The sequence below is a fragment of the Lycorma delicatula genome, chromosome 1, assembly GCF_047948215.1.
Source record: "Lycorma delicatula isolate Av1 chromosome 1, ASM4794821v1, whole genome shotgun sequence".
In the NCBI taxonomy this organism is placed as follows: Eukaryota; Metazoa; Arthropoda; class Insecta; order Hemiptera; family Fulgoridae; genus Lycorma; species Lycorma delicatula.
The window spans coordinates 58,045,223-58,056,657 of NC_134455.1; the positions used below are offsets into that span (position 1 = coordinate 58,045,223).

At 34.9% G+C, this 11,435-nt stretch overlaps 1 protein-coding gene across 2 annotated transcripts in view; it reads left to right on the plus strand.

Annotated features, from left to right (window-relative positions):
• Positions 1–5,284, plus strand: part of LOC142318663 (E3 ubiquitin-protein ligase trul-1-like) — an 84,996-nt gene extending 79,712 nt beyond the window's left edge. For both annotated transcript variants that reach the window (XM_075355126.1, XM_075355127.1), the window contains one exon: positions 3,175–5,284. In XM_075355126.1, the coding sequence (XP_075211241.1) occupies positions 3,175–3,489 (315 nt within the window). In that variant the 3' untranslated portion in view covers positions 3,490–5,284. The remainder of the gene's footprint in view (positions 1–3,174) is intronic.
• The last annotated feature ends 6,151 nt before the right edge of the window (positions 5,285–11,435 follow it).

Sequence of the window (11,435 nt, forward strand, 5' to 3'; positions counted from 1 at the left end):
TTTACCATATAACAAGTTTTCATTCTTGAACAATATTTTGCTACGAAATTGTACGCTATGAAATGGTAAAAGAATCATTTCAAATTAAATTTGTTGGTGTTCCTCCGCCAGAAAAAATGTCAATTTCTAGGCTAGCAAACCGATTTTGAGAGACAGATAGTGTTTGCAACAGAAAACGTAGTGGTCGACCAACTCGCTTGACAGATGACGTTTTAGAGAATGTGAAAACAAGATTGCTCCATTCTCCACGGAAAAGTTTACGAAAAATTTCCACGCATGTTGGTTTGTCATATTGGAGTGTTCAGAAAGCTGCTAAAAAATTGAAATTGTATCCGTATCGCGTACGATTAGTCCAAGAGCATCAGCCTCCAGATTTAAAAAAGCGATTGCAATATTGCCATTTGTTTAGGTCTCTCGTAAATAATAACAGAATCAAATTTTTAAACACAGTGTTCTTTATTGATGAAGCTTGGATCCATTTCGATGGTTAAGTGAACAGTCAAAACTGTTGAATTGGGGTGGTTGAAGATCCTAATGCTTTACAAGACAAATCTTTGCATCCTGAAAAAATTGGTGTGTGGTGTGCGATATCTCATCATCAAGATTATGGGTCTTACTATAGTCAGACCCATAATCTTCGAACAGACAGTAAATGGTGAAGTAGACAGGAATATTGTGCGCCAATTTGTGTCCCTCCTGGAACCTTAAGAACGGTATTGCTGGTTTCAGCAAGATGGCGCTATATGCCACATGTCTCGAGAAACCATGGATTTTCTGCCATGGAGTTCTTTGATGATCGAATAATAAGCAAGGGCTTATGGCCTCCAAGGTCCCCAGACCTCACATCTCCTGACTGTTTTGTGTGGGGCTATATTAAGTTCGAGGCCTTCAAAAACAATCCTCACACTATTGATGAACTTAGTCAATATTATAGACTTAATCACGAATATTTCCAATGCAACTCTTAAAAAGGTCTCTGCTACTTTTGGTGAAAAGAGTCCGTGCATATATAACCGCAAGGAGTGGGCATTTTGAGCATATTGTTTAACAATTATGTAAAGTAATAGCTTTTTATTAAATCTCTTTTGTAAGTAACAAATAAATTTTTTTATTCCACCTAAATTTCCCTTTCTTAAATTACATTTAAAATTGGGTAACAGGACTAAAAAGTCACTCTGTAGTTTTACCATAAATAATATTAATGTACTTATCCCTAAATTTTTATGAATTTTTGAAAATTAATTTTTTTTTTTAAATTCAAATTTTGGCTTCAAATAACTCTTATGGGGCTAGTGATAAAAATCTCAAAGTTGCACAACTTGCAGTGTTTTTGTAGATGTTTATGGAAAATAAAAAGGTTTCTTGTATATTGTTCTAAAAAACAATTATAACCTCTCAAAAATCATGAAAAACCTGTTAAAAGTGATACTGTTTTGTCTCACTAAATAAGTGCTCCAAGGGGGTTTCTTGTATTCTTGGCACTTTAATGTTTTTATACTTATTACTATTGTTGAAATAGACTTGTTTGATTCAACTGCAGTGTTCATGTTTTAACAGGCATTTGAAGACATTTCCAGTCATCAGGAAAACTCGTGTTGCAACATGCTCATTTATGTCATTGCATCATTTAGCTTTGCAGTTACTGGTCGTCACTCTAACATTAGTCAGTGACCTGCTCACGTCTTTACAAAGTGCCTCAAATTTCATCCTGTGTTTGGAAGTGTTATTAAATAAATAACTTTTACTTAATAATATTATTATTATTATTATTTGCTTAACCTGGCATGATGTGCCAGGCGAATAAGGTGGATGTTTTAACACTGGGATGTTATACTTGGCTAGAAATGTCTTGAGAGACAGTGATGTGAGCTGGTGCATTGTCCTTATGAAAAACCCATAACTAGTTCTTCCACAATTCGGGTTGTTTCTTTCTTATTTTTTACGAAGTTGAATAAGGGCCTTGAATAATGGCAAGAATAGTTGACTGATGGTCAGATCGTATCAGATTACAAATTTTTTCAGTATTTTTACCAGTTTTTGACATGGAAGGGCGATCTGTGTGAATATCATCTTCAACATCTTCTCGGCCATCTTGGAAACACTTAAACCACTCAAAAACCCGTGCATGAGATAAACATTTATTGCCATATACTTTTTTTAATAAAAGATAAATTTCAGTAGTGGTTTTTCCAAGTTTCATATGAGATCTCATGACAGTTCTTTGTTCTAATAAAACAATCTTTATGGGAAAAAACAGATGTTATCCAAATGAAGGCCACGGCCAGACTAATATATCCACTGAAACTGGAGTGAAACAATCAAAAGAGAAGGCTTCATGGTATACAGTTGTCAGTTGTATGAATTTGGTGCATGCACAATTCTTCTGTAGCAGCATTAGTCCCGTTATTTAATAGCCACACCTCGTATTGTAATATATTTTATTCGATTTTTACTATATTGTATTTTACTTTATTTTTATTGTTTGGCAACATTATCCAACATTCAGGTGGTGTTGTTAGTAACATGTATATAAGTCAAAATAAGTTTTAATTAATTTGGTTATATTCATAGCTAATAGATAGAATATCAATAGAAAAAAAATCTTACAGAAACTGTGGTTTAAATTCTTCCACCATTGTGTAAATTTTTTCCTACACGAAAAGACTACTGCCAGGATGGGGAAGCTGGCCTAGTCGATTTTAACAATAAAAATATAACTCTTTCCCTTTCCAAAGAGCTAGTTGCTGGACAGGTGGAGCTGGCTCAGGCTGCTAGTACATATAAAAATCTTAAATGTTATGTAAATAACACTCTGAAAAGGTGCTACAATATACCTCAATCTCCAATTATGTATACAAACCTTTTTTGGGCTTAAACAGTTATATAAGTATTACTTCCAACATGTAATACCATATTCTGCCCTATTATGGACTGTTGCAAAACAATATATTGTTCTCATAATACTACTAGGACAATATTATTTTTTAAATAATTGAAAACTCATGAATTATATTGAGGTTATACCTTAACATTAAGATGGTCAATTCTAAATAATTATGAATAAATTTTCAGTTTAATTTTGTTGTTTACTGAACAACATAATAATTTGTAAATTTACTAATTGTCATAGTTTTAATACAATATCTTAATTTTTCTACAATTCGTTTGTTTCAGAGGAATAGTAGACGACTGGATGATTCTGCTGAAAGAACAGATATGAAGATATCATCTGGAGTATTAAAAGAGGCTGTTCATGTAAATGTACGCTTTTCAAAACCAGATCTGTGGTGCAATTCAAATTCTACTTCATTACTTGGCTTTTCTCAATCGAAATTAAGTATGGGTCGAATTCCTAAATTAAAATCATCCACGTCTGCAAGTGGTGACGATATTTTTCATCCTACCAAATATTCTGCTCCTGGAAAAGTGTTAAAAAAATCAAAGAAATGTCTTTCTGCTGCAGCTCTTCCTTTTGCTGTTAAAAAATGATGTCTCATAACATCCTTAGATGGACCTAATAATAAATAGAATTATAACTAAGAATCACATTAAATGAGTTATTGGATGAAAAACATAAAAGGAGACTACTATATTAAAAGATTAAATGTGGATCAGATTTTTACATTTATTCTTGTCTGTTGGTCGTATTGATGTTTTTCCATTTATTATGTTCTTGTAAAAGTAAACAAACTAAAGAAACATCTAAAGCAATGTGACCACACTTCCTACAACTTTTAACAAAATGAGGCAATATACCTCTTGGGTGGAAAGCATGAGTAGAATTATAATCTAGATTAATCTGGTAATTGCATGAAATTTAGTTAGTTTGATCTTTGTAACTGGATGTGATATTTGTTTAATAATTACCTTTTTTTATTTTTTGTAATTATGTTTAAGATTGAATTTTTGTTGAAAAAATAAGTTACGATTTCTATGTTAGTATTTCATAAAAACATGTTAAAAGCTTTGACTCCTAATTTTATGTCATATTGATTTTAAACTTAATAGCAGAATAATATAAAAATTAATTTGTAAATGTTTTGTTATATTTATGTAGTAATATTAACCACTAAATTTATCTCAAATCCAGAAATAGAATATAAACTAATAAAGATATTTTTCTGTTACTGTTTATTTACTTAGTTTACACTCTGTTAATGAGTGCTAATTAATTAATGTTAAGTGTTAATAAATTAGTGTCAATGATTGAATATTCACTCCATCCTCCAATTCACTTTTCTTAGAGTGTAAGTACTTCTTCCTAGTTTATCTTTCAAAATTGATCATGTTTATAAATGTTTATTGGAGATAGACATATTTCATTTGGTATGTGATGTCATTATCAGTGGTCTATCTAATTATCAGGGAATATCACTGGTAAACTGGCTGTCATTTTGTGATCACAATTTGTCTAGTCTAATCTGCATTTGATCTAAAAATGGGTGCATAAATATTATTTTCAAGTGTAAATATTGTTATTAATGTATGTCAGATGTTATTTTCTAATTGTATTTTTATTAAGATTAATTAACAAATGATGTTACCTGAAGTTTTTGACTGGACTAACAAAAAATTGATCACTGGAAATACCTTACTATTATTGTGTGTTTAATATCTATTATTACAGTATTATTCAGTGCATCATTATCTGTAGAAAATTTTTGAGATTTGGGAAGTCTTTGTATTTTTTAATTTTTCTTTCATTCTATTAAAAACTGTTTTATACCAATTTCTATTATTAGAAAAACATTAGTAGCTCTAGACTGTGTTTATATGTTACCTTGATAATAATTGTATTTGAATTATTTTTAACATGATTTCATTTCATTTATAATTAATAATTTTTTTTTTTAATTTTTGCTCCTAAAAAATGAAATTTAGTTTTTGCTCAATTTGATGGATATTAATAGTACTATTTTAATAAATGAATGTTTTTTATTCTAATAAAAATAAGTTTCACGAGTTTTTATAAATATTGTTTTTTTTTTCAATATACTTCCTTCTGGTGTTTGGGCATTGACTGCTTATTAGCTTTTTCTCAAATAAAAAAGAAAATAAGAGAAAACAAATTTTTTTCTTCCCTGATAAATAACTAGTGACTGAATCAGAAGACTAGTCTTGTCAAACAATCATTAAAAAAACACAAGATAACAAAGGCCTTTACACCCTTGCTACTTAATAATAACACACATCCATTTCTAAAGGAATGTTCTCAAATCATAAAACTGGACCAAGGACCCATAATTATTAAAAACAATTACAAGTTTATTAATATTTAAAAATTACAGAACGTACAAATGCATAAAATATATGTCATCTTTGTAATAAACTTATAACATTTGTTTATCGCCTAGGTTTTCCCTTAGGCGGCCATCCTTTCTTGCTTCTTTTCTCCACATTCCTGACAGCCTCTACCTCATATTTCAGGATGTCAGGCCTTGGAGATGGAATCTTCCAATCCTCTGCAATAAACCATGTAGTATGTTTGGCTGCAGGCATTAGGTGGTACTGATCTAGATGGTGCTGCGGTGAGCATTGCATCAGAGTTTAGACTTGATGCATTCTCTGCTAAGATGTTGAGAGTGGCAAAAGTGCTTACCCTCTCTTTTAGTCCCTCTCTGCTTTTGGGGCTTCATTGTTTCTTCAACAGTCTGTTTTTCAATTATCATTACGTCATCTTTCTTTATTCCTTTAACTGGGATTTTTTCAGTCTGTACTTTGACTTGTGATGGATTTTCTCCAGCCTTCCTTTTGGTTTTTGCTTCATTTTCCTTTACCTTAGAACTGGTTGAAGAGACATTCCTTGTTGGGGAAGAAATCTTTGTTTTAATAACATCTACCTTCTGTATTGGTTTTTGACTGATTTCTTTAACTGGTAGACTTTTCAGATTCTAATTAATGATATATTCGACCATATTAGCTAGGGCTGATTCCAGTTCATGTATTACATCTTTTGTTGTGAAAAACTACAGCAACCTGAGCGTAAGACCCAACCTTTGGTGATCTACTAAGAACAATTTTCTAGCATTGAAGTAGCTGACCTTTTGTAAGGTCTTCACCTCCTAGATTGCCACTTGTTTTTTTACAAATCAGACAGTTTCTTCATAATCTCGAGGAATGGTGCCCATGTCAACCGACACACAGGGGGATTCCTGCATGGGTCATCAGGAGTCAATGGCTTTCTACAATCATAGTTTTTGTACATCGTGCTGTTGTCCAAATTTCTGACATCCAAAACACTGGAGTGGAGTCAGGATGAATGGACAAATATAATCTATGAAAGCCAGCTTTTAACCTTTGGATTTGTTGAAAGTCAGGACATGTGACAAGGAGGGCAGAATTTCTCCATTGCATCGTGAATTTAAATACAGACATGCAAGAACTTTTCTTATTCATGAAGTTCATCAAAAATGTCCTCTTCTGTGCAATTCAGTAAGTCTTTGGCCATGACTATTCCCTTTGAGGTATTTAACACACTATGGGGAGTAACATCAATATCCAAGACCCCAATCTTCTTGGCTTTGTAGCCATGATGATTGTAGGTCGTTGACAGTTTTAACGAACAGTCCTGTAAGTAGACTTCCTTTTCTCCTTTACAGGATCTCCTGTAGCTACAAAATGCCTTGAATTATCACAAAAAGAGCAACTTTCAAGAAATCCCCTTCTTTTCTTTTGATTACCAAATGTCTTGGAATCATTCCTTTACTCTTCAGTCTAAATTTAGTTTGATTCGTCTTTACGTCAGTATACTCTATGCTTGTGAAGACAAAGGCTCACCAATCTGAGGGATTTTATTGGGACTTTTTAATTGTTGCAGTTAAAGTTTCCATAAAAAAATGTCGCAAGGTATGGGCAGAGAGGTGATTGGGCTTGCCCCAAATCATTGATCCTGTCTGGGTTCCTCCATTCAGCTGCCTCTCATAGATTTAATCTGTGCTGGAGAATTGGGTACTAACATCATCCATGGGTTTGCATGTAGTAATAAAGGCTGTAACACTGTTACTTATGGGACAATCCTTGCCAAGAGCTGAAATGACTTTCACTGAACATCATAAGGCTTCAGGAGAACAAGGTTACATCAGCTCACCCACAACCTGATTTCCACTACTGGGAGGAGGGATAAGATAAGCACTCCCCACTCGCACTCCGCTCATCGTTAGCAAAAACAGCTCATTTTCCTGACTTCTGACCCCTTTACAAGTAATGAAACCATGATTAGCTCAGACAGCTCAGTACTGCCACTCCCATTCTCCACAGGTAGCTCCTGTGTAATACATTGTCCTGTTGGCCGACATAAGTGAGAATAGCATGGTACCATGTTGTTGCCTGCCCCCAGACATATTCAGATGTAACTGCGCAGCCATGGGGTTGGATTTTGTCTGGGCATTATTATTTTTACAATAGTAATTGTGTTTAGTCTTTCTCTCATTCCTGAGTTTTACTTTTCAGTTCTTAGTGCCATTTTTGTATTTAGTGTGTGTTGTAGCATGTAAAATTTGGCCAGGTGTAAATATTTTTATTGGGTAAGTCCTACTTATTATATTTGTTTTTAGAATTGTTGAATAGCTTAAGAATAAATTGATGTTTCATTTATTTTGAACAGCTGATCCAACTAACTGGTTTTATACATATATATATGTATTCATATTCGTTCTGGTCTTCTTTGGACCACAGAGAAATCGTGTTAGATGTTCAGTTTGTTCTTTGCCTCCCGGACCTTTTTTATCTTTTCACTATAATTTCTATTCTGTTCTTCAGTCCACTTCTTGGCTGTCCTTAGTTAGTGATCTTTGTTACTGAAATTCTGAAATCTGTTGATTATTTTCCTGAATTCATCTCTGTCTTGTATGGTATCTTCTATAATCTGCATTTCTCTAGCTCCTTCTGCATTTCTTTGACCCAGTTGGTCATTGCTTTCATTTGTTTAAGATAGTAGAAGATTTTTTTTTCGGTATGCCAGGCAGCAGAGATACTTTGTCCTAAGACAATTTTTTGGAAAGCAGTGTTTTCTTTGTTGTTCTGTTTACAGAGTTCGTTTTCATTAAGTTCTGATTAGGATGAAATCTATTTATTGAATATTTATAAAAGTGTTGTTTACTGTCTTTGTAAGAGGCAAAAAATTAATGACAACACCCTGATTGGAAAGTCAACAAATCAGTCAATCTTTGCTGAGGTTGATTTTTTCCTCAGCTAAAGGTGACGTTGCTGAGTGATGTCAATCTGCACTTATTGCTGGTTTTCAAATGCCATTGACGACTAATGACAGTTTGGTTTTACAATTCATTGGAAATCTTTTTGAAATATCAGAAATGATTGTTTCCAGTGTTCTGAGTTCAGTGGTTAATTCTTCCAAGACTACTTTTGTCTGGTGGTGTCACTCTTCCTCACCCTGTTTCTGCTGCTGACCCATCTCCATAATTGTGGCTTCATCTTTGCCAATTCTATTGAACAAGAGATCTGAAACAGCACAAATTGACAATCTCCCATTTTGTCAGATTTTCAGTCTTCATTCCAAGATGTTATCCATGAATTGAGTAAAACTGTTTGTGATTAAATTAACTTGTATAACTGTTTAATATTAACGCCTCAGTTGGAAAATTCTGAACTAAACAATTTCATATTGGAACATTCCAATTTAAAATTGGCTTTTGATGAGCTATCTTTTCTTAAGAGTTAAGAATGCAGAACTAAAAGAGTTTTTACTGGAGTTCAATATTAATTCTCAGTCAAATGAACTAAATCTACTTAGAGATGAAATTTCAACTTTTCATTCTGAAATTGCTGACCTAAAAGAATTTGGTTTCTCAGGTTTTGTAGGTAATTATTCTTCCATTGTTGCTGTGGTTGACACAGCTTCTCATCTTCTGTCTTTCCCAGATTTCATTTTATATTAGGCCAAATCGAATTCGAAGGCTGGTAGAAAGAAGTGGCGTAAGAAGAAGTACTGTTCGTGTCATATCTGGCCATTTAGATAAAGATTTTATTACTGAACCTGATTTATTTAATTCTAATAATTTTAACAGTGTGACTAAGGATCTTAGTCACATGAGCAAAATATGTTTGCTCATATTTTTAAAGCAGATAAAGAAAATTTTTCTTCTAATGTTTTTTTCAATTTGTTGCCCTCTTCACATAATAAATTCATGCGAGAAGTTGTAGATGGTCCACCTTGTTTTCCAATAGTTAAAGTTGGACAGAGAAATAGAATACATCATGTTAAACCTGATCATCAGAATTGTAATTCAGCATCAACTTCTGCAGGCATCGCACACAAAATCTGAAATTTTGATTTTGGTTTTTCCTGGAAACTTATAAGTTAATAAAAAAAAGGAAGATTGCCTGCCCACAGGCGATATTAAATTAATTCATAAAAAGAAGATAGCCCATCGGTAATTTAAACAGTGCCTGCCCAAACCAGGGAAAAGTCTATATTACCCCTGGAATTACAGGCTGATCTCCTTATTACCGGCATTGTCAAAGTCGTTCAAAAGAATTTTCCTCGAGTGACTTCGGTGATGTCTGGGGCTGGAGGCTCAGTCTGAGCAGTATGGGTTTAGAGAAGGCTGCTCAACGACCCCCCAACTAAAATAAAACACAAAGATTATGTTAAATAAATCCATAAATTAATTTCTATAGACATTCATGTGAATATTATTCTGTTTGATGAAAGTTGTGGTTATTAGTAATAAAAATATGATTTTTGACAAATTTATTTTAATTAAAAAGAGAATTTATTCATAGACGGGGTAAGCTTATCTTTTGTAGAAGGATGTGTGATGCATAAAGAATTTTGATTTCTCTAGTTTCAGTTTAAATCTGGATTTTACAATATTAGCATGAGTGAGGTTTCATCAAAGTAATCCTTTAATCAGGCATCTTGCTTAAGTATTAAAACCCATTATTTTTTTAGGTTTTTTTTTTGGTACTATGTTTTTTATTTAATTTTGTTAATTTTTTTTACAATTTTTTTATTTTATATCCCTCTGAAATAGCTAACCGAGTTCGCGGAAGTACGAACCCCGTGCCTAGTTCTACTTATATTGAGCCAATTTTGCGAATGTTTGAGTTTGAGCCAATTCGAGGCAAATTTAAACACAACATACCACATAAATGTTGATCGCAACAACGAAATTTAGTCCTAGGTTCTCTTACTGAACTCAACTTTAGTTCAAACCCCAGACTTAGGTTAAATTATGGACTCCGGTCCACAAGGGAAAGGTGGACAGACCTCCTACTCCTACTCAGCTTCATCGCAGAGTCCCGCGTGACATTCACCTCATAAACCATCTTCGAGATGCCGCTACACCCAACGGCTGCATAGGATCCATGACCTCCGCAGTGCAGTCGCCATCCCGCCGACAGTGTCGTGTGCTCATCCTAATGTGCCGTCGTCAAAACGCCGCTATACCTCACGGCTGCATGGTAACCCATGCCCATCGGCAGTGCAGTCGCCGTTCCACCGACAGCTTTTGCAATTTATAATTACCTCAAATATAACTAACCGTGGCTCGCCGCCAAAGCGCCTATCTTCGGCCAATCTACTTTTTTTTCTTTTCTCTTTTTTTTTTTATCCCCTTCTCCCCCCAACCGGATATCCAATTAAGTATAACTCAGTTGGGGAGAGTGTCCATTTACTCTAAGGAGGCGTCCTCCGCCCACCGGTAGTACGCCCGGCACGACAGGTTAGCCTTTCCGGTCTCGGATCTTTACCTCTTTGTTTGCCTGCCTCAAATTCCCCGCCTCAGAGATGAAGTCTGGCTACGCCGCCCCCCACCCCCTCAGCAGGGAACCGGGTCTCGGTCTTTATGCCACGCCTCAAACCGGCGGCACCGACCCCACCGAGTGCCAGGGCACCCGCAGGGCCGACACCGCCGGCCGGGACTCGGTCTTTCTTTTACCCAACTTACCATGACCAGTCAATAATTGTGTAACATAGAAGTCTACGTTGCCCCTTCTTTTACCTTTCCAATCTCTTATGTTAGGGATTAGTCTTTTGGTCCAATCCTGTTTGAGCAAGCCCATGCATTCTGCCATTCCTGATCTATTAAAACTGTAACCTCATCTCTTGACAGTCCCGTAAATCTTAATGTACGCCCTTTGACTTGTTGTTCAATAGGGGGGACTTCAGTCAGTATACACAGCGTATCATATGAAACAGTCCTGTACCCTGCAGCAACCCGTAGCAAAGCAAGCTGATGAACGCTTCTTAGTTTCATTTTGTTCCTCTGGATGTTCATAGCGTCTTCCCATACCGGGGCCGCATATAGTATCGCAGACGTAGTGGTTGCAGTTATTAACCTCCTAATCTCCATCCTTGGTGCGCCGTGGTTATGAAAGAGACCCCTCAGAGCCTTGATAGTGGGGGTTACCCTCTTACTTATCATATCGACATGGTTCCCGAATTTTAGGCTTTTGTCCAGTATAACTCCAAGATA